Consider the following 24,493-nt stretch of genomic DNA (forward strand, 5'->3'; position numbering starts at 1 on the left):
CCCACATCCTTCTCTCCTTTGGCTCCAGCCACTCCCAGGACTCTCAATTAACATTTAAGATCTCACTGAATAGCTGGCTGATTTATTTCATTTCTAGGGCCAGTAATTTATGGAAATATATTCTTAAAAATCAAACAGAATGCACTTTACTAATAGCTGGGCCATTCTCTGACATTTTGCCGAGCAAATGAGCATTTGTGCCCAGTGGCGTGTTGTCCCATGACTGAACCCCTATAAAGGGCTTAAAAAATATCTATTAGCCAAGCTCATTAGCTTAAATATCATTAAAATAAATTATATTTCTCTACACATAGGCCCCAAAGTGAACACTACTCTCAGCGGTTACAGGTCAAACACTCACTTACTCTAAGGACTCTGTGCTGAAAATAGAAAGGGTGTTAAAATTAGTTTGCACATCTGCAGTGGTACAGAAATGATGTGCCCGTGCCTCACTGATCAGTTTAAAAGCGTTAACATTGCATATGCTGAATTTTCTTTTCCAGAAACATCAACTTAACGATTTCCTGCTGGTTCTGTGAACATTAAAAAGATCTTTACCTTTATTGTTCAGCTTTTTAGATTTATTCATGTATCCATTTCTCCTGTTTAGAGACCCAGCTGAAGGGAATAATTCAGAGTGGGTTTATTTTGGTGTAGCTCCGTTTCTCCCATTTCTGGTTTCATTTCAGGGGGGTGGTTTGTTTATTTTCCCATTAACCAGGCGTAAAATAAACAAAAGCAGCACCAGCTCCACTGCAACCACACCAGCTCAATTAGGCTGATTTAAAGCGCTCCCCATCAGCAGGGCTGATTTACGGCCCCTGCCCGGCGCCGCACGGGCCCCGCTGTGCTCCACGCTCCTCTCCTCCAGCAGCTGCCACCAAGGGACTTGCTGCCCATCCCGGCCCTTGTCCCCAGCCAGGATGTGGCAATGGGCTCCCTGGTGGCCCACGGAGTGGCCCATCCTCTCTTGAAGGATTCATGTGATATTAAGCCTTAAACTATTCACATTCCTCCACAGGTGCTCAGCAGAAGCGATGTAGTTATTTTGCTTTGACCCACTGTTAACAAAAGCTTTATTTTTTTGACAGATACATATCTAAAACTGGAAGATGTGACCCGTAAGTTTAATAAGCCCTGCATCATGGATGTAAAACTAGGTCAGCAAAGTTATGATCCATATGGTTCAGTGGAGAAGATACAGCAGCAGGTCAGCAAGTACCCGCTGATGGAAGAGATTGGCTTTTTGGTTCTTCACACAACAAACAAGGCAGTGTGTACAGGGGCACCTGGACATGATGCAGCAGCAGGCAATGGACCTTCAACCCACAAAGCAGGGAGTTTTGAAGAGCTGAGATCATGATTTAAGTTGTGGTGGCTCTGTTGAACCCAGGCTGCCAAAAGGGAGCTTGTCCTTCTCTTTCTTGCTATGTCGCAACACCGAGCTGTTCCCAAAACTCAAAATAGTTGCATTTGTGTGATTGTAGGGGCTCAAAAGGCTGGAGAGGGACTTCTCACGAGGATTGTGAAACCTGAAGGAGGGCAGGTTTAGATTTTACACTAAGAAGAAATTCTTCCCTGTGAGGGTTCTGAGGCTCTGGCACAGGGTGCCAGAGAAGCTGTGGCTGCCCCTGGATCCCTGGAAGTGTCCGAGGTCAGGTTTGACAGGGCTTGGAGCAGCCTGGGACAGTGGAAGGTGTCCCTGCCATGGCAGCAGAGACAGAACAGGATGGTCTTTAGGATCCCTTCCCATACCCATCCTGTGATTCCATGATTTTTGTTAGACTATGGAAGTTAATAGGATGCAGTGCCATCACCAAGGACATAACTGGGGGGATGTGATTGCAGAGAGGACACACAGCCCTTGCTGTGCTCCACTCGACCCCCTGTTCTGGGCAGGGAGATCCGGGGCGGCTCCAACGGCCCTGGGCTGAATTTGCAGAAATTCAAGTTACTGATGAATAATCTCGTCACGGCACAGCGAACACGAGAACCCACAGAGTGATTTTCACAGCCAGCTCCCGACAGGCTGAAGCAACGAGACCTTTTGACCTCGAATGAACACCCTCCCAAAACGCTGCTTGGGCAGGTACCTGCACCCCAAGCCCACAGCTGCTCTAACTGCAAACCAGGGCTGCATCTCAGTCACCTCGGGAGAGAAAAGTACATGTTACAACCAAAGCAATCTGCGTGTTGCTATTCTCAAAGCATCCCATGAGTTGTATTTTCCTTGTTAGCAGAACCTCAAGAACATTGCTGGCAGAGTAAGAGAAACCCAGCACTGAGGTCCCCCGTCCAGGCTGTGACAGATTGCTCGGAGAAACAACGCGGTGATTGAGGAGCCGGACTAATCACAGCAATTGATATAAATTACCGTGTCAGCTACACCGATGCCGCAGTCTGCAGGTTCACACCTCATTAAGCTTCCAAGTGCCAAATGAATCAACAGGGTTCAGTAGAACCATTCTTAATTAATTGTTGTAGCAATAGGGAAAAAGTAACGGAAAAAGAGAATCAGAACTCCCGGCGCAGGCGGGCGGGCTTGCACAGACTGAAACTCTGCTCCGATTTAGCATTTGAGATTAAAGACGCCCACGGATTAATCTCAGCCAGCAAAGAATAGCCAGGGGCTGGTTTTGGACTAGGGTGGAGTGAAAATTCAGGCTGGCGACTTGCAGACGTTCTTCCTCGAGTTGTGCAGTGTGTTTTGCATGGAGCTCTTCTGTCGCCTGTGAAATCTCCAGGTTCTGATTTCCCACCCCACCCACAGCGGGCAGAGGCCACTGCTGGGCACCTCGGAGCCTCTTGAAGCTGATGGAAATTGCGGTTCAGCAGCTTATTCTTAAGCCAGATGTGTCCATTTTTTCCTGTCTATATTCCCCAAAGCAAGATGCAAACTTACCAGGGAGGGAAGAGGCCAGGAAAGCTGTGGTCTCACCTCTGGCCGAGCTCCCAGCCTCTTTCTGCGTGGACTCCGCCGTGCCAGGCCGCTGGAAGGACACAAAGTCAAGCTCAGGACAGAACAGCAGCAGCCACGACTGAGCTTGAAAAGCAAAGGAGTCACCACGTCCTTGTCCTCACTGGGGGCTTTCCTCCAGCACATGACAGCACCCAGAGGTCTCATCAAAGCCTGGAAGCCCTGGAGCTCAGGGAATGCTGAGAAGGCCAGCACAGCCTGTGGGCTCCTGGCATCTCCTGTGGCTGAGCACAGAGCCAGCCACAGGCACTTCTTGTGGCATCTATAGGATGGATTCTACTCAGCAGCAGCAGCAGCATCCAGCTCCCCAGGGTGGAGTTACAGCAGCACGCCCGTGGAGCGGATCCAGCCGGGACCGCGGCGTGCGCGGCTCACGCTCTCCAGGGGAGGTTTGGATATCTTCTCCTGCCTTCCCTCACGCGCGTTCCGCCAGCTTAAAGCCTCCCTGGAGCTCCCATCTGCTCACCACACAGCTTGTAATTGTGTGTGTAATGCGAGGGGCAGTTCAGCACTCAAACCACATTCCCAGCGTTGGATGTCTCCGGGTGTTTGCACTTTCCCCACCGCTGCCACTCATCCGGCCCCTTCTCCCTAATCTACAAAACATCCATCTCATGTTGATATCCCAGCAGGGCCCCGACAGCTTTGAGCTGTCACTGCTTTGCTCCAGCGTTCAGGCCCAGTTCCACCAGATCACCCAGTTTCTCTGCACCACTGATTAACCTGTAACGTGCCAGCAAAATGTAAATGGAAGAGAAAAATGGAACATGAACGCAGATTTCACCTCTTTCCTGCTTGTGGCTGGGGAGCACCACTGCCCCGTGAGGGAGCTTTAATGCTGGAATCTTAAGGGATGTGGGGTGCCAGGAGCGGAAGGGAGGTGCCCATGGTCACTCAAGAAAACGGAGTAATGAGTCAAAATTACCCATCCTCAGCCCTCACTGTGCCTGGGGTGGAATCCAGTGGAAACACCCAGCCAATTTCAAGGAACTCGGGGCTGTTTTAAACATCAGCAGCCAGGAAAAGCTGATACTGCAGCTCCAGCCCTTTCTGCAGGGCCTGGTTGGGTCAGAGCCCATGGGCAAGGAGGATGTGGATCCCTGAGCAGCTGCAAGCTCAGGGCCGGGCATTCCCAGCACAAAGCCTCCTGCATTCCCACAGACACGTGCACCAGGGTCTGCTTCACATTATCAATGAAAATATCTTCCCACGACTCACCAAAATCCAACAGATTCTCTTAATGGACTGGTCTGTGACTTTCCTCACTTTGAATCACTTCTCCTACCGAGCTAATACATCACTATTTTCTTTAGTTCCTCTTTTCCCTATATAAATCTCTACTTGATTAATAAAGCCAGCAATTCTTTAAGAAAAAAATATCTAAACCATATTTCTAAGCCTCAGAAATACTGTTCTAGCAACCAGCAATATTTAAATAATACATTAATAGCAGTTTGAGAACGAAGTTTTGATAAAGTTGGGTCCAGAAACACTTGTATTATAAATATTTGTATTATAAATATCTTGTTCTTTTACGCTTATTACTACAAGTCAGTGCGATAACATTTCTGCCCATGTTTTATTTTAAGGGAGTTGAGGTGCAAATTGGAGGATTAGCAATCCAAACAGAATAGCAGGACTACAAGCAGGCTTCCAAGCCCACGTGTAAAAGCCAATTGCCAAAGAGTCTCTGTTCTCAAGCGAGGAGCCCAACACGGGAAGGCAGGTTCTTGTGTGGAAAGTCTCTTCACACCTTAATTACAGCTCCTGCCAACCACTTCAGCTCTGGAGTGGCATGTTTTCTCTGGTGAGAGGATAGCATTAGCGCAAGGAGCAGCATCCAGGGAAAGCACCTCGCAGGGGGAACTCCTCAGGCTTCTGTTTTTAGCCACTTTGAAAAGCAAATTGATTAACACACGCGCGCTTGTGCGGGCGCACACACGGCCTTCCCTGCCCCTGCTGGCTTTGCACTGACACCCAACAGCTTTGCAGGTTATAATCAAAGTGTGATTTAGGACTTTCCATTAGGGTCATTAAGAGCAGGCTATTAAGGCTCCACGAGCTGTTTCAGCTATCAGAATCCTGGAATATGCTGAGTTGGAAGCGACCTGTACAGATCATCCGAATCCAGCTCCTGTCCTGCACTGGACACCCCCTGTGCCTGAGAGCATTGTCCAAACCTGCTGTGTAATAAATAGATTCAGGAAAGGCGTATCACTGCAATTATTCATAGCTCAAACCTTCAGGATTTCAGAGCATAATCATGTTAGCACCAGGATCTTCTTGGAACAGAGAATTATCCCAGTTTTTAGGCAGGGCTATTCGCCCTACCCCCTCCCTCCACCACCGAGACCGATGGGGTTTGCTGTGGGACATCTGAAGGTAAAAGGCAACTTTCCACTGGCGCCCCATGCCAAATCCTCGTCTAATCCTTCACGCCGTGGATAAAGGACTGGAGCACTGCCAAGCACCTCGGTTCATTTTCACAGCTCCTGAACGTGACACCCGCGGCTCTTTGATGCAGGCTGAGTGGATGCAGCTGGCACCCTCCCACACGGTGCTGCAGGATCGCCTGGACCCAGCCAAGCCTGCACGGATCGAGTGGAACTCCTCACAGCACCGCCAGAAGCCCACAGAATAAAAGTGCTAGGGCCATTTAAAACACCGCAGGATACACACCACGACTTTAACTCTGATAGCGTTCCTCCTCCAGGTGTGTTATTCCCAGGATGTCACAGCCCCTGTGTGGTGCTTGTAACATGGCACACAACAGGTTCTGGGCAGTTTTTACCCCTCAGATATTCTCCAGTCGGGCTAACAGGCTGATTTGCTGAGTTACCTGCTGGCAGCAGCAGGAGCCAGCAGGAGAACGAGCAGCACATTACCCTACTGCCCCCCCGGATCCATCAGCCATCTGGGAGCGTGGCAGGGAGAAGCAGCTGTGGAGGAATAAAGCTCCTTGCTCAGGACAGCAACTACTGGCAGCTCATCCCATGCTCTCCTGGCTCTCCCTGCGCTGGCTCCCACCGTCCTGAGCAATTCCTCAATGCACTGCGCAGGGAAGCACGCTTGCTGTTTGTGGAGTGTCATCACTGGAGCTCAGATTCGCAGCTCGCATGCTTTGACCTTGTCTGCTGCACTCCTACATTCAGATTTTAAAATTAATCATCTAATTCCGGGTAAGTGGTTTTAAATTCGGCCGAATGGGGCATGAATCTTGCTGGATGGGAAATGCGGGTCTCTGCAGTGAGATGGATGGAGCCCTGCTACACTCCCCGATTTGTTTCAAGGCTTCAGCAGCAATTGCCTGCTCTCATTCGAGCTGGGAAGACTCGCTGTAGGGTAATTAAGCACGTGGGGAGCTCAGGAGAGCCGCCTGCCAGCACCTGGCAGTGGGATTCCCCTTCCAGAGGCACCTGCACTAAATGGTAATTCCTTCCCTCCATTTCCCACTTCGCTCCCGACGCTTCTCCCGGCAGCTCGGAGGAACAGATGGAGCAATCGCCCTCCTCCTCTCCCCAGCACGGACCCTGCTGCTACCCAGCGCCTCGTGCACTTGTAATACACATAATTAGGCAAATCAATGGACAATGCAGCGTATTAGAGGAGGTGGAGTTACATCAAGGCAAAACACGCATCCCTATTTATTTACCGCAGGAAATGGGACATTTCTGCGTAATTGCCAGAAATCGCGGGCAGGAGATGAAATGTAATCACAGCCCTGGCAGGTAGGGTGCAGCCAGCAGGTCACTTACCTGGCTTGTCTGGAGCACAGCTGAGGGGAACTCGGTCTCATCTTGATATTCTGTTGATTTATGCTTTAAACATCTCATTACCATTGATGAGTTGCACTCCCAAATCTCTCGCACATCCATAATTAGAGAGAGGGATGTTTGCAGCCATTCACCCCACCACTGACTCCTGACCAAAAGCACAACTGAAGGTTGCAAAATGCAAGCAGCAGCAGTCCCTGCCCTCCCCGGGAAGCCGAGCACACACAGCTGCTGGCTCCTGACTGAAGTGGCTGCTGAACCTTCTCCTCCTGGGGCTCACAGATTTGTTTAAGGTCAGCCCTGGCTCGGTGCTCCCTGCTCAGCAGCTTCTCTGCTCTGCTTCTGCAGCCCTTGCAGCTCCCATCCTGTGGAAAGCAGGACATGGTGAGCTCTCACCATATCCCAGCGTCAGAATGAGAAAATAAAAAATAATATGGAGTAAAATATATTGACCTAAAGAGCGGGTATGCTGCAGAAGAGCACGCTGTGAGCAGAGGAGGCTCGTGGAGCAGGGCAACACTCAGGAAGGGGGTTCTGCCTGGAGAGGAGGGGTACAAGGCAAATCAGTGATGAGTGAGAGAGGCTTTTACATTTCTGAGCTCTTCAAGGAAGGTGATCCTCCTGCCAGGAGGAAGTCTGTTTCCAGGTCTTGCACACAGCCAGGGGGTTTTATCCTGGGTTAGGGATGAAGCTGTACCCCAGGACTGCCTGAGAGAAGGACCTGTCCCAGAGAGCGACCAAGGTCTTGCTCAGGTGCTGCTGAGGCCTCACAGATGCCCTGAACAGAGGGCTCGGAGGTGTTTAATGGAGGTGCTGATACACAGAGGAACAGAGCCCAAGCCTTCAGGCACATTACATTTTTAAGAGGTTTCTGGGATCTAATTTTGGTCAGCTTTGTCAAATTTCCAGGGATTTAGAGGAGCAGTGACTGCAGGTGGTGTGGGTGAGCACCACAGCTCCCAAGGCACTGATGGCCTTGAGTCACTTGGATACTGATACACAGAAAGGTGTTTAAGAATACATCAGAAACTGCAGATTTTAGCTTCTTGCCCTTGCTCTGCACAAGTAAATAGCAGAGAGAGAAATCTCCACTGTCAGATTTGAGTATTACTCCTTTTTACTCTATTTCTGTGCTCCCCTTCCAGAGTCTGGACCTTCCTCAGTTAGGCCTGGTACCTCTGTGAAACTGGGGAAAATTATTTCATTTAAGTCACTCAGCACATCAACATTAAAGAGAGGGACTGAGCACAGAGTTCCTGGGGTCACTGGGCAGTTACATTATCACCTTCTGACCTGCTGCTTTCTAGACCTGAAACTTCTTGTCCTTTTCCATGCTTATCACTTCTCCCACAGAAATGAGCTGCTCTTGGGTCAGAGCTGTCCTTCATGGAGCTCTGCCAACATCTTAGTCCTCACCTAAGGGACAGAGATCTTGTTTTTGTCTCCAGGCATCCTCACAGTGCCACCAACTGTGCTCAGTTTCTGCTTTGTGGTGGCTTACGATATGAGAAAACATTTAAAGAAATGCAAACCAACATTACCAAGTGCATTTTGGATCTGATCTCAGGTCACCAAATTCAGCATTCGTCGAAGCGGGACAGTTACTTCTCCAAAACCTAAGGATATAAAAATAGCCTGATTTATGGGTACCACAATACTACAAACCCAGAGTTGTTGGATCAATGCAAAATCATGCCTCACATGTGCCCACACAGCCACGGGCTGCAGCCCACGGACCATGAAAAAGGGGAGGAACAGATCCACGACAGGCTCAGGGAACACACGGGTGACTCAGACAACTGACACAGCCACCATTTGTTTGTTTGCTGTGAAGGTATAAATACCATCCACTGCTGAAATGCTGAGGAAGGGTCTGCAAGTTCCCAGGAGACACTTCCCTGGTGCTCACCCTGCTCCCTGCAGACAGCCCGGGCTTGGGGACCCTCTCTGCTCCCTGTGCCACCGCCCAAGTGCCACCACGGCGGCTCCACATTCATTTTCTTCTCCCAGCTTATCTCCCCCCGGCTTCGGAGTGCATTCTTCCTTATCTTGGAGACAAATGGCCTCCACGGAGAGCTCTGAACAGCAGAGCCATTTATCTGCCTGACATGTGCTTCCCTGTTTGTTTTCTGCAGCCTTGAGCCATCGGCTGGGCTGTGACAAGGCTCAGCTGTGGCACTGGTGGAGGGTCACCCGGCCCCTTCACTCAGGCTCTGAATCAATGCCTTGGCCATATTTATCATTTATTGCAGTAAATCAAGTCTAATCCATGCTTTCTTGTTTGGACGTGCAGCAAAGCCCTTACAAGCTTTTCACAAATCTGTTTGGAATTTTAAAAAGCCAGGGGGAAAAAAGGTATTTAATCAATTCAGCTCTTCTAAGTTTTGATTTGGGGAAAGAGGAAAATGTGGCACTGTTCCCATGAGAAAAAGGAATAAAAATCAAAACCCACTTCTGTTTAGCTGCTTCTGATGGTTTCCAGTATTTCACTTGTTGCTTTTAACACCTTAAAGTACTACATGAACAAGCATGTCCTGAAGACATCTCCATCCTCTTCCAGCCACCTCCTGCATGCAAAGGCCTCCCGTGTGACTTCTTAGGAGTTCCTTTTTGTGTGTCTGTTTGTTTGTTTGTTTGTTTGTTTTGTTTTGTTTTCCCAAGTGCTGATACTTCACAGACTCAGTAAATCTCAATTTTGGCTAAACAGTATTAAAGCTCTACCTTTCTTTTAGAAGCTTCTCTGTGCATTCTTTCTGGAGAAGCAAGGCTTCCCTTTCACAGACACTGCTCATCCTGAGCACTCCACGTGTGCCGGGTAGCTCAGCCTCAGGTGAAATTCTGAACACCCCACCCCTACAGAGGTCACATCAAATTGCCATCAGTCAATCCACAACAATCAACGGCCCTTACCAGCTCCACAACCAGAGAACGGTTTTACACAGCTTTCTCCAGCCCCTGGGCAGCTGCAGAAGTTCCTGAGTTCACCCCTGGAATTTGGGGAGAGCAGGACCATCGCTCTTTTCTTCTGAAGTGCATTTCCCCTCTTCTCTCAGACTTTGGCAGCCCCGGTGTGGATTTTATTGCTGGCATTTAGAAGAATAAGTGCTCCCTGCCACACAGGATGGGAAAGGTTTCTCCCCCAGGGAACAGAACACAGAGACTGATTAAGCCAGCGGCAGGTATTTAAGAACATAAAGAACATTGGCAGGTGAGGGCTGCAGCTCTCACCGAGCAGGAGCAGAGCTCAGCTGCTGATTTCCAGCAGGGAACAGCACTGGTGAAGAGTAAGTCCTTTAGCTTAGGATTTTTATACACTTTTTAATAGAAAAAAGGTTGAAAACTAATCAAAACCTGCCTCTCCAGAGGAGAGAATCAGATGCTCCTGTTGGGTCTGTGCTCCTGCTGAGCCACACGTGGTGGTCCACACTCCATCTTCCCAAATCCTTCTGCAGAAATTGGCCAACAAACACGCAGATGACTGGGAGCAGCCAGATTCCAGTAACATAAATTAGCTAATTAACTGTATTAACCTGACTGGATTATGTGAACATTTTAAAGGATAAATAAGTTGGCCAAAGCTTTGGGCCAGACTAACAAAGCCAGGACTACCCAGGCCAGGTTTGCTCTCAGTCCTGTTCCAAGATCCACAAAGGGTGCTGTTCCTTCACTCTGGTTAACACTGCTGTGGTGGAACTGAGAGCATCTGCAGAAAACCATTAAATAACTGGGACTTCTGTTCTTTAAACAGCAACAGAAGTGTCCACACATAGAAACTGCTCAAAAACAGCACAGAGAAAAGAATGCATGACAAAACTGCTGAAAGAACTTATGAAGACCTGCAGAAATATAAACGTCTCTCTCTTAGACATGAAAGACACAACCACTGGATCTTGTACTGATGGCATAGAAATTTCCTTTATTTTGTACAAAAAATACAGGATTTATATAATTCAAAATAATTTGCCATCACTATTTAAACTTTTAAGCTTATAACCATTATTTGAAATTGTTTGCTATGAAGCATTTTAAAGTAACAGTACAATGTCATAAACAAGTTTATACAAACATAATGAGGATATTTTTCAAGTAAATCCCAACAGCTAGAGAAAATTAAAATGAGTCATTTCAGTTGTATTTGATTAGGACATCATTCTATCACTGAATAAGCTTAATGAAAACAGTTTCTAGAAGTTTATTGAAATTACACATTCTCACATGAAATTTTAGACTGTTGAATTGGAAAAAAATAAAAATTAACTGTGAGAGTATCACACAGTCCTATCAATTATTTTCAAAGCAGTCTTGTCCTCCAACAAAAAAGAAAAACATCTTGTACAGCACAGGACAGCCTTGGGACAGCTCGTTATAGAACAAGCTGTGAGCCTGTGGGTCACACTGTGCTCCTGCACAGTCCTTTAGTCTTCATCTTCATTTGCGCTGCAGAGAAAAAGCAACGGGTTTGGCTTGGGAGACACCTCCAAGAAATCTCCCTTCCCAGCAGCATCTTCTGAAAATCTGTCAGGCTCGGGTAGAGGGTTTTCTTCTTGTTCCTGTGAAATGCAGCCTGCAGTAGCCAATCCTTCAGGCTGCTCTGAAAGTCTCATTGCAGACTGGATTTGCATTTCTAATTCTTCTACCAGTTTTCCAGGAGGAGTCCTAGATTGCAAGGAGACCTTTGATTTTCCATCACCGACCTGCATCGCCGAAGTGTCTGTGCCCTGCCTCAATCCATTACAGTCAATAAGTGGAGCTGTCCTCTCCTCCTGGAGTGTGCCGTGGAAAGAATTTATTTCCCCATCTTCGCTGGTCGAGGACTCCTGCTCATCTGAATCAGAGCCTTCTGTCTCAGATGATGAAGTGCTGCTGGATTCTTCAGAGTCACTCGTCTCAGACTCGGAGCAAAGCAGCTGTTGCTTGGAAACTGTGCCAGCAGCTTTTAACGCCTTCTCTTCCTCCTGTACCAGCACTGCTGCTGCTTCCAGCTCTTCCAGCTCCAGCCCCATGTGGGACTTGCTGAGCGTGGTTTTCTGCAAGGACTCACAGAGTGCAGCCAACTTTTTTGACCTTTAAAAAGAACAAGATATGTTACTGAACCTGTCAAACAGAACTTTCCCATTCGATAACGAGAACACAAACCTTAAACATTTCTTCCATTTGTCTGGTATGCAAACAACTTTCTTCTGCAACCCTGATTGTAAAAGTGGATGTTACAGGAGGAAAAAGAAATCAGAAGGATTCCTAATTACAATTATTTAGGGTAACCTTTCCCACAAGGTTAGACAATTTCCCACTGAAAGGCTTTGAGGATACCTTCCTGAAAGAGCCTGCTGCCGGATGCTTCAGCTGTGCACAGTGAGGGAAAAGAGATTTCAGAACAAACTTTTCCAGGTTTGCTGTGTTTAGCAGCACACTCTGCAGCACAGGGCTGGCTGGCTGAAGTTTATGTGCAGCAAAATCATTTTGGTTTCCTACCCTCCCAGATAGATTTGTGAAATGCATGTGAACCAAGAGAACATTCTGATTAGTGATCCATGCTCCTCCTCTCCCACCCAGCCTGCTCACCCACCATCACAGGAGATGTTCAGTAACTCTGGCTGCAGTTGTACTTCACCCTTCTCTTGGAATTCAGCTGAAATGTAATTCAGCAGGAGTACCAGGACCACTTAGATAAATGCCCCTAATAAAGCAGACACACCACACTGGCTTCAAATCTCTGGTGCAGCCCCATCCATTTCCTCGAGAGCTGGAAGGCAGCACGTGCTTTACCAGAAAAGGGCACCATGGATTTATAGAGACCAAAAGTAAGAGAGTGCCTTGAAATGGAGGGGGGCTAGGGCAGAGGGGAAAACGGGTACAAAAACCCAAACATACATCCTGTTTCTTGTTTGGAGTTTTGCCTGAGACTATCAATCAGCTTTTCACCACTTCCTGCAGCAGCAGGTCTGCTATAAATCCTGCAGTAACTGACTGGGTTTCATTTCCTCTGCCAGGGCACCTGCAAGGCACGACACACTGACACTGGAGCAAGGAGCTGGGGATGTAATACACGGCTCCTGCGAGGCAAAGTTAAAGTGCTTGTTCTCTCACTTGAATGATTTTAGAGATCTTTATATTCTATTTCCCAGGGGGCATAATTACTCAGTATAACATAGATGCTTCCACTTTTTTTTTTTTTTTTTTGCTCCTAAAGGAATTGCATTTTTAAATGGAGGAAGGGAAATTCAGTGCAGCTTCTTACACATTTTACAGACAGTGCAACATTTAAATGCTTTAGAAACTTGGAATAAAACACACTAGACTTCCTTGGTTCAACCCACTGACCAGGAAACTGAAAAATAACTTTCTCAGAAGTAAAGCAACAGAAAACAATTTAAATTTCTAGAATTTTCAAATCTAAACCTAAGAATTAAATGCAAAATGATCTTACCAGACTAATAAAAAAAAGGGGCACCAAATTTTAAAAACTTATGAGAATAATGTTTTCTTTCTGGCAACTTATTTTCATTTTTTTGTCAATGACTTGCATTTTTCTTGAAAAGTTATGGGGGATTTCAGAAATTGACAACTTAACTGGGAACAAAGCAAGCATTCTCCCTACTCCAGCAGAAAAAAGAAAAGAACGGAGACTAGTGATGCATTGAGAGGTTCATGGAGCCTTGCAGGTAGGTGGGAACAGAACAAGTGGCTGCAGGGCAATCTGCTTCCTGAGCACACTGGGGAGAAGCTGATTTATACCCCGAGTCACAGGAGTTTATATCCCTTTCAGAAAGCATTCTGCTTTGCTTTTCCAACAGCCTCTTTCCTTCCTTCTAACTGTCTGTGCACGTGCCCCCTTCCCCTGTGGGAGCTGCTCAGACCATGAAGGTTCAATTCCTTTTCCTCTCCTGCTCCCTGCCCGTCCACAGCCACAGCAGCTCCAGAGGCTGGGTGTGCCCTGCCCCTGAACCCCGTTTTGTCCCATTTCACGTGGCTCCCTTGCATTTCATTGACACCATCAGCAATTCACCACACACCCTCTGGCACAACAATTTCCCCCCAGTTCCCACTGCCTGTCTCACCTGTTTCACTGCTGCCATGATGACAGAAAAGCAATTTTCCAAGTCCTGGTTCTCCCCACCCTTCCATTGTATCTGTCAAATTGTTTCCTAATTCCATATGTATTTTCTTTTGCTTTTTCCTATTTTTGCCTCTTTTTTCTACCTTTTCATGACTATTTCACCTGCTCCAGACTCTCAGTCCTTAAAATACTCTCCCCTCCCTTCACTATTTTCTTATAATGCAGTTTACATATTAAGATACAGAAATATATCACAGACTGCACCGAGTATTAAGGAGCTGTATGACATAATGTGCTTTTTTGTCATTAATACTTTGCTGTGTCCAGATTACCTAATGCCAAGTGTTAAGGAAGGAAACAGACAGTGATAGACTTGTTTGACTCAACACACATTATGCTACTAAATTCAAAGTGGTCCTGCTGACACATAAAAGAATGATCTCCCTAAAGCAATTAAGTTGGTTTTTTAGCTCTTGGCCACATCAGGTATTTGCTGTCCCTTCTCACTGCAGGGGGTTGGACTAGATGACCTTCAAAGGTCCCTTCCAACCCCAAATATTCTGACTCTACAAAAAAGTCTCATTTCAGTTTTCTCAGTAGGTCAAATGTTCCCAGCTTTCACTCTTCTCATGCAGTCTCTATCAGAATCTACAGAGCTCAACTTTCATATAAGAGACAAACTCAAAATTGTCACCCCTTAATTTTATACATAAACCCAAAAAACTCTGCTCCCCAACTCTACAATCTTGTATTTAAAAAACCAACAAAGAACACCTGAAGAACAGGGTTGTTTCTTTTCTGCCCCTGTGCAAGGGACTAAGAGAATTACAATTAGCCATCAGTTCATCTCCTTTAAGGCAATTATCTAATTTGAAGGAGAACCAAGTTTCACGAGTGCATTTCACATCAGCCTTAAGAAAAGGTGGCAGCACTCCTTGGACAAAAAATGTGGCAAATAGACTAAAAATCAGCATGGAAATGCTTTCAAAGGGAGGCTGTGGGTCTCTGAGCTGATGGTTTCCCAAGGTGAAAGACAAGCAACTACTCAGGAAAACAAAAATGAGACACCAGAAACAAGATTATGTGTATGAGAGACCTGCAGTAAACAGGCCCTGCTGTTTCCAAAACCTTTCGAGTAGTGTTTGAGAGATTAGACAGCAAATACTTTAATTTTTCAAGTATGATTAATGGAATCCATGATTACTTTAAGACATGCTCATTCAGTATGCACATTTGTGGTAATGATATCTTATTATTATGGTAATAGTGTTCTTACATAAACATGCATAATAGGTTTTAAAGGTGCTACACATGATAATTATTAGTTATCACAATGTCAGTTGCTTAAGGAAAATGTTTAATTACAGGTTAAACTGATCAGATGCATGTTTTGTTTAATGCATAGCTTTGAGGAACAGATAAGAGAAGCATCTCGGGGCTTGTCCATGTAGTCTGGAATTAAAATTCCAAGACAGAACTACAGTAATCCTTGTCTAGGCACAGGAGAGTTTCTTCAGGTGCTAGAAAAAGAAAAAAATCTTGTTCTATAGATCTTAGATTATAAAGGAGTGAAAATGGGCTGAAAAGAACAAAGAATCAAAGGAGATTTAGCAAATAAAGGGAGATGGATAGAACTCTGAGAAAAATAAAAAGAGGATTATGGCAACAGGAAAGGGAGATCATTAGAGGTTTACAGCAAAAGCCACCTGTGGCAGCATGAAGAGAAGAGATGGTGATGGCACTGACTGCAGGACTGGGACACGAGTGACAAGCAGGCTAGGGTGGGAGCAGAGCAGGACACAAGTGCAGGTAAAGCCAAACAAGCTCCAGTTCTGCTTTCTGTCCAGGGAGTACAGAGAGCACAGGATCTGAAGAGTCAAGATAGCTGTTATCTTCAGAACATAGAGCTATGAGGAAGAAGTCTCACTGCAAACAGACATCAGGGATTTGATTGTTTCCAAGGAAGATTTCACATAAGCTGGAAGACAAAAATCAACCCAGTCACCAACAGTAAAAAACAAACGCAGGACTTGGGGTGGGGGGGGAGTACATCCAGCCACAAAATCCTCTCATTTTTCCCAAATGATGAAGATAAAAGTAATTATGCTTCTGTATACTATGTCCATCAGTCAGCACTACCTAAGGAAAAAGGTTCAAAGAAAGAGTGTTAATAGCTCAGACCTTCCCATCTGCCTGGTACTTCCCCCTTACATGCAGTACTCTTGTTTTAGCAGTTATGTTAAAAAGACCAAACAACTCAAAGAGAAATTGAAAACATAAAAATCAGCAGTCTGCTCCTCATTCTGAATGATGGTGGTACTGCATACTCAATCACGGCAGGGGACTTACAGACCTAAAACACTCTGCAGATTATTTGCAAACATAGGAGTGAATGTCACTGCCCAGAGCAGGATCCCCTGGATCCCTGGAAGTGTCCAAGGCCAGGCTGGACAGGGCTTGGAGCAGCCTGGGACAGTGGAAGGTGTCCCTGGTTGAAACTGGTTGATCTTTAAAGTCCCTTCCAACCCAAACCATTCCATGGTTCTGTGAAAGATTCACACCGGCAGCACAGCCTCCCAAAGCTGCAGGCAGTAACATCCTGCTGTGGAACGGCAAGTGACTTTTCCTGCACAGGCACAAGCTCCAGCTAGCTTTTGTTTTTGTAAACAATAGAAGGATTACTTCTACTGGCTCATCAATTTGGCTTTGCATTCACAGATGCACACAAACATCCCCTGTTCTGAAGTACTCCGTGTAAACAAGGTGTAAGACGTGGCACAACCCAGCAGAGTCTCCCTGCCATCTCCCCTGGCTCAGTCCCAGCCAAGTGACAGCTCAGAGCTGCCAGGGCACATCAAGGTTCTCCTGGCCCAACACAGCAGCAAAGGAACCAAGCAAGGGACCCTCAGTGTCACAAACACTGACAGCAGCTCTGCTGGCCAGCCTGGTGTTTGAACGGGACCCAACTGATCTTGGAATTAACTAAAAGTGATGCTCACATGTGGTGTTAGGGCCCACTCAGTGTTCCAGTGGGAATCAGTGCTCCACGCTGGCAGGGCTGACAAGCCCTGTTTTAGAGTGTGAAGCACTTTACATTAATTACCTTTAAGCCTTAGAGGCAAGATAAACAAGTCTCAGAGGCAGCAGAGCCGTCAAGCACAGACGTGCCTTCGCCTTCGGAACGAGCACGGCTGTGTCCGGCCCTGCAGCTCCTCGGGATGCATTCGAACATCCAAACACAAACCAGCAGCCTGCTGTGCCCCTCTGCAGGGCTGACACACACAGAAAGGGCTGTTATTTAACTTATCTCCACTCAGCAGGAGCTCTGGACACAGGATCCATCTCATAGTAGAGCTGCTGCGTTAAGCAAAAGGCTTCCTGTGCGCTCCATCACGAGAGCCTTAATTTTCTATCTTTAACATCCAAGGAGTTACCAAGTTTAAAGAGAAAGCATCAGGCTATATTTACACTACCTTTCTCCACGAGGTCTGGCAAAACTCAGGAGAAAGTTTCACAGACAGCCTCTTTCTTTGATAAAACAGATAAGATACCGAGCAACAACCAGACCAGTATCCCCACTTTAAGTGTGTTCCAAATTACATACCTGCCAGCACTGCTTACAGCTTTCCACAATTATTCATTTAGCCAGAGGCACTGCAAGTATTAAGACAATCTAGAGTTAATATTATCTCAGACATCACCAGATATTATCCCAGAGTCTCAGCAGCTCAGATACAGAGAGTGTGCAAATTTACTATCTGCGAGACATTGAAATGTCAGTTAAACTATAAGGAATAATGAAATTTTCTGCCTTGCCACCAGGGCTGGTTGAGGACAGGCTGCAATAGCACATTGCTGGTGTTTCTGCAGGGTCTGTCACTAGTGAACAAAAGGACACCTGCAAAGGGACAGGCTCTCCACACCCTTCAGATGGTCTCATTCTCCCCCTGCTCACAGTGGCTCTTGCAGGATTCCATCCATCACTGTCTTCCAGCCCAAGCCTTATCTGCCCAGACATCAGGGGTATGAAGAGACATTGTTCAAAATCCAGTCTCCAGATAATGCCAGATGAGTTCCCCCATGGAAATCTGTCAAGACCCTGATGGAAATTCATAAGTCTACAGCTCAAGTTCTCTCAAAGCAGAAGGCTCAACAAGTTACAGCCAAACACAGAAGCTGAAGATAAGAAAGTGAGCTCATACAAGAATATCACAGCTGGCAAAGCACCCAACTAGTCCATCAAGAAGAAAATTAATTGTTCTTTGCTCTAAAATTCAGATGCAGCTTCTATCTAGTCCCAAACAGCTACTGGAGAAACCAAACTGGTGATCTTTGGGGAAAGCTTGAAGCTAGTAACTGGGATCACCCTGGTCACTGATCAGCATATTCTCAGATCCAGGGGTGGAGGATTAAGCAAAGGAAAGGCACATTCAAAAAATGGCTGTAACAGAACTTAAACTTCAGGAGTTTAGCCCAAAAGTAGCACAATTCCTTCAGAAAGGCAACTAAATGAGAAACATCCCTCCACACCTGATATGCACTTTCAGGCAGCTTGAAAGAAAAAAAATAAAAGATTGAATTCTTGTGATACAGAATTGACAGACAATTTGATTTTAATAAAATATTCAAGACATGAAAGAGTCTAGGTTTGATCAGCCCTGACTGGTAAGACACAGGAGCAATAATGATGATGGCACTGAATACTAAAGCAGAATTCATTAATGCAGAAACAGCTCGAGTCAACAGGCACAAAACTGCATAGATGGTCCAACAATGAGGGTAGATCACAAAACCCCTCCAGTTCATGAAAAGAACCCTTATAAATGGACATTTAGGTGCAATAATAAGAAACTCATCACACTAAAGGCACCATCCATTTGCCCAAACCACTCTTTAAAAAGTCATGGGTTACAAAAGAACTTGATCCTCAGAATCTGCCCAGAGACAAGAGACTAAGGCTCAATTACACCTTTTAGAGTGTGTTTTATAGCATCTCACATATTTCACCATTTATTATTTCACTTTCAAGGTTATTTATAATGAGTGCTTCAATTATACACTAGTCAGTGACCTCCAATCATAGCGAAATAGCTTTGAAAAAGCAAGTTCAGGATCAGGGAACAAAAATACTCCAAAGGAAGTTCTGAAGGAAATTCAGAGCAGAAAATAATCTTGGTAAGTATTAACAGTGCCACCCACTTTGCCTGTCATGCACACTGCTGTATTACAGACCATGACAACAACTTAGTTTACACAGTTTTTACTGCTGAAGTACCTTACTATAGACTTTTACCCCAAATACCCACGAGTCTGTGTCATCCATGCACAGATTTTATTTCATCCAGATCTGGGAACACAACTATTCCTTTCAGGCTAAAACTTAAAGCACAATACTACCATGAAGTTTAAGGCATGAACTGCAAAATACACACAGCACCTGAACCCTTCCATGGCAGCAAAAGGCCCTCACTCAGAAGAGCACAGAACATCTTTTATAATCATCAGGAAGATGAATAAGTAACATCTACTGAATTTCTTTCCAGCCTCTGTTAGTTGGTTAGCTCATCATACCCTAACCTGGCTTAGGAGATTTGAAAGAATCACAGAAGAGATAAAAACAAACAGAACCATCCAACAGTGTCATGTGCTCAGTTTATTATACACTTTTATAGTAAGAGGGAGAAGCCATACTTAACTCCATTAAAATCTCATTAGCTCTGATCAATGAGTACAAAAGATAATGGAAGAATGTTAGTACAGGAAAAACAGGATCAGTTTCTTCAGAACTTAGGCAAAAACTGACCTAAACTTTAACTAATCTTCTACCTTATCTGCAACAAAAGACAGATGAGTGTAAACAACAGCAAAACCACAACATTTGTTCACAGGAATTAGTCTTGGATTAATCACTGTTTTCATAGGAAAGAAACAGTCCACCCCCCAGCACAAAGACTACTTAATTTCCAAACTTCAAGTTAGTACTCAAAAAAATAAGTGCTTAGTCTGTGCAAGATCTTTTATGCAACTGCAGGTAGGAATTCTTGCTCTCTATCTCTCAAGACTCTGATTTTTAGCCTAAATCACTTAGCTTTACACAGTTACACTGTCCATGTCCATACTGACTGTTAATCATTTCCTCTCTAACAGCTCCTGGAAACAGCAGGCAACTTTATCAAATTTAAGAGCAACTAAAATTTAAAGATCTTTGAATTGGTATGTATTTCATGAAAAGAAGCAGAGGGATGAATAATGAGCCTCCTGGGACAAGGCTGGCAGGACACAGCTATTGTAGGAGGCCAAGGCAGGCACCCACCAGCTAATCCATGCTAATTCCAGCTGTGGATACACCTCGTGCCTGGTGGAGGTGTCAAAGGATGTGGGGAAGGGACAAGAGCACAAGGCTTGGGTTGGGAAGTTTATAAAGTCTTTTTTCCTCCCTTCCTCACAGATACCAGACAAAGCAGAGACTGGAAAAGCATTCCCTGCACAGTAAATCATGAAAACCACACTGAAAAGTCAGTGCTAGGCTCAAAAAAGTCTGGAAAATGCATGTCCCTGTGAGCAGCATGTCCCCACTTCAAATGGAGAGGAGCAGAAAAGCAGAAATGTAGCACCAGGAGATGACTCTGGGCATGAGAACCCCCCCTTCTGTGCAGGTGACAAAACACAGCCCTGCCCCATAAACAACGGCTGATGTGGAGAATCCAGCAGGCTTAAGGGGAACATAAAATGCTTTCATCTTGGAATTCTGGCTTTCAAAGGGCATTACATGGATTCTGAAACCAAGAGAGTGATGTACTCACAGTGCAATCCAACTGGCAGTCTTGTAAACATGAACTGCTATCTACATAGCTTAAAGTATTACAGTTTGTTAACCATAAATCAAATAGAAAACATAGCACCAGCGCTTCAATTCAAGTGACTTCTTTTATGTTAATAAGTCTGAATGCTTCAAGTGACTTTTCCCCCCTATTTATTTTGGAATTCCACAGTGCTTCTTTCATAATGAATCTAAATACTGCATGAGCTGAACTTCACATTTATAAATATTTTAAAAAAAGATGAAGCTTTCCAATATAACATCTTACTCTCATTACTTGGTCTTTTTGATAAGTTGAAACCAAACAGATCATGGATTATAAAAGAAATCAAGTACAGCTTACTTATGTAGATGATATTATGAAAATATTCGTAAGAGAAAACAGACTTGGAATTACTATTGGACTACAAAAAGAAACTGAAGAGTATTTATATGTTTTAAGAATAGTTTAACAGAACTCTATTGCCAAAACAGCTCCAGTAAGTTGCAGCCAGTCCAAACATCTAATAATGGCACAGCTTCCAAAGTCATATATGATAAACACAAATAATGAAAGATGAATAGATAACTCACCACAAAACAGATGCAGAGAGAGATTTTGTAAAATGATAGTAATACTGGCTGTGTTACAGAAATGGAACACTGAACTGTTCTTATTAGCCCCATTTCCCTCAAGTTTCTTTGCTGCCATTACCTAGAATTTGGTCTTTACCACGACTGCTGGTGATCTAGGAGAAAGCTCTTCTCATCCTGCAGATCAGACAATTTGTGTTACAGTATGGCAATGAAAGGTACTCACACAGCAGGGCAGAAAATGTGAATTTTAGTCTCAGGATAATGCTAGCAAAGTCCTGTATTATAAAAATAACAACAATAGCAGGGAACAGGCTTAAAGGCACAATTACAGATATTACTCCAACATGATCCTACCCCTTCACAATGGAATTTATCCCCCAAACAACACAGTGGGGCTGATCAGAGTTTAACTCTTCTACTGCTCCACTGCTGTGACTGATACCTGGAACACTTGAAGGGAAAACTCCACCTGCAGCCCCCTCACTCTCAGTCCATTCTCAACTCACAGTCTGAACAGGAAAAGACACCAAACCCAAGCATCTTGCAAACTCCTGGAAGGAAAGCAGATTTTTGCAAGGGCCTGGAGTGAACAGCCTGCTCCCAGCTCCTCCCACACCCCCTGTTGTGCTCAGGCACCTGCTCCCAGCTGCTCTGGGGCACCACTGAACAAGGGGGATGGTTTGAAACTGCAGCAGGGCCCAGTTAGGTTAGATACAAGAACAGTTTTTAACAATGAGGGTGATAAAACACTGGAAAAGGCTGCCCAGAGAAGCTGTGTCTGCCCCATCCCAGGAAATATTCAAGGCCAGGTTGGACAGGGCTTGGAGCAACCTGACCAAGTTGAAGATGTCCCAGCACACTGCAGGAGGGTTGGACTGGATGCCTGTAAATGTCCCTCCTAACCCAAACTGCTCCATGATCATGCCATAATGAAATAATGCCATAGAAATAATGATTATTCTTAAGCTAGCTGCTGAGCAGGCTGGAGACAAAGCAGGAAGATGTTCCCAGCCTGGAGCTCAGCCTCCCCCTTGGACCAGAGCTGCACATTCCACCTGCTCAGAAAGGCAAGGACTGCACGAGCTCATCCTTCCCCTCATCACACCAGAAATGCACTCAGCTGAGCTGTGCTGCCTGAACAGACACGACACAGATCACTGACCCTTCTGCAGGCACACAGGAGCTGCCTCCCAACAACTTTGGAAAATCAAAGCAGTAGCCCGAGGTGGGGGGGGGAAATGGCTTTTTTCTTTGCCGTCTCTGCCCACAGCAAGGTGCATTCAGACACAGCCTGAAGGAATCTGAGCTATAGAAAAGTGATGGAATAAATAGGAAAAAACAGAGGGCAGGAGAGCAAAAACATCAAAGGAAACTGCAGCTAGCAGCTGGAAGGAGAGATTAAATCCCTTGTTAAAAATCCGTGTTTTACAGGGCTTGCTAAAACATACATGAGGGGGAATTTCTGGTATTATACACACCTGTCTATCACCTTTCTGAGCCCTCAGGGCAGTGTTTTGCCTTAAGGCTCTTAGGTCAGTGTACTGTGTTAGTTGGGTATTGTTATTTACAAGTGCTCTGTGTGCACCTCCTGCTTTACAGACACCTGAAGTGACAGCTCAGGCCTTAAACAGAATGCAGGATAAACAAACAGAAATTCTATTAAAAACATGCATCAACACACTAAAAGAAGAGACACACAGAAATGTGCCTGCAAATTATTAGTTACTGTTTTTTAAATCCAAGAACTGTGATCTAAGGTGTAAGAGCACACTTGGGATGAAAATAAATACATTTGGAGGTTCTACCAACAGTCAATGTACTCTCTGATGAACTGGTAAAGTCCTATCTAAGTTTTAAGGAAAATAATAGCATTTAGTGTTTTAGTAGCATAAGTTACTCAGACTCTCCAACACTTTCTGCATCAGACCCAGAACCCAGGTTTGAACCTAAAGGTGTTTATCTGAGCTGTGCCATTTTGATAGAAATAACTAAGACTGTACAGAATTACCCAACAACACAGGAAGAATGAATCAACTCAATTACTTCTCACTAGGAAAATGGGAAAAATTATTGCTGTCTGAATTTTTCCTGTTCAAATAGACTGTATGATTTATTTTTTATTTAATGCAACTCAATGGCTAAAACCTGAAATATCTGTCCCATCATACTTGTAGACAAGTCCTAATCAACCTTTAATTTTCTTACCAATGCTCTCCTGAGTTTGATGTCTTAACATAGTTCACTCCGACATTTACATTCATGAAGTATTTTGCCCCCTAATCCTCTCCATTTTTCAACACCTTTTTGAACAAGCACTAGAATTAGTGTTTTAACAGTCTTACAAATGATGCATTTTAAGGTCATGCCACTTCCTTCTTGTAAATGATACTACTCTGCTTCTTCAGCTGAAGTGCACTCACCCTCTCACCTGCTCAGGTTCAAACTGCTCTCAAGCATGACCCAACTATTTTTCTGAAGCTGTTGCCCTCAGCTGTCTTTTATTCTCCAATCCATAACTGTGCTCTGCAAGCTTTTACTGAGTGTGTCATTTTAGCCTCACTTGTATTAAAATGCACATTGTTCAAATAAGCACTTATGGCCAGTCTGGGGCAGCCTGGCCATTTCATTTTATACTTTTAAATAAATAAATAACATTTAATGCCACCAAAAAAAAAAACAACCACTAACAGGACACATCATGTATTTTCTTATAGATTTTTAAATATGCATTAAATTAATCTCAAAGACCATCTGAAGCAGCCACTCTCATTACTGGTAAGAGCAGCTGGGACAGCTCAAAGTTAATTCAGCACTCCAGGCCACCAAGGAAGTGAATGGGAAGCAAACCCAGCACAGCATGAGTACTCCAAGCAGGCAGCAAACAGTGCTGCACACTGAACTGCCTGCCAGCAGCAGCAATGCCAGCTTGTAAAACCTGCTAAGAAGGAATTACAATAATTGGGGATTGTAGTCCTGAGCTCCAGTAATTGGGGATTGTAGTCCTGAGCTCCTGCAGCAAGTCCTCACAGGACAGTCAGGGTGCAGCCCCAGCTGCCTCACCGTGTTCCAGGTGTGACCACGAGCAGCACCAAGCTTTTGGGGCTTGACCTTGTACCTGCATGGCTCTCACCAAAGCAGAACAGCAAAGGAAAGAACAGCCTTCAAATTAAAAACCTTCAAAACATGAGGGTTTTTGTTTTGCAGGGAGTCAGGGAAGAGAATTATGTGGCTTCAGTGCATCCCACAATGCACACAGCATTAAAAAGCTATAGTCAAAAACATAATCCTCT

The 24,493-nt window shown here is 45.1% G+C and overlaps 1 protein-coding gene across 7 annotated transcripts in view; it reads right to left on the reverse strand.

Moving 5' to 3' along the window:
• Positions 1-10,640: 10,640 nt before the first annotated feature.
• The window catches only part of SHQ1 (SHQ1, H/ACA ribonucleoprotein assembly factor), a 38,542-nt gene continuing 24,689 nt past the window's right edge, over positions 10,641-24,493 (reverse strand). For 6 of the 7 annotated variants that reach the window (XM_068202301.1, XM_068202303.1, XM_068202299.1 and 3 more), the window contains exon 12: positions 10,641-11,814. In XM_068202301.1, coding sequence (XP_068058402.1) covers positions 11,166-11,814 — 649 coding nt within the window. In that variant the 3' untranslated portion in view covers positions 10,641-11,165. Of the gene's footprint in view, positions 11,815-15,654; positions 15,786-24,493 lie in introns of those variants that run through there. The other variant, XM_068202305.1, reaches the window with a different exon arrangement.

Source organism: Anomalospiza imberbis, chromosome 11 (genome assembly GCF_031753505.1).
Source record: "Anomalospiza imberbis isolate Cuckoo-Finch-1a 21T00152 chromosome 11, ASM3175350v1, whole genome shotgun sequence".
Taxonomy (NCBI): Eukaryota; Metazoa; Chordata; class Aves; order Passeriformes; family Viduidae; genus Anomalospiza; species Anomalospiza imberbis.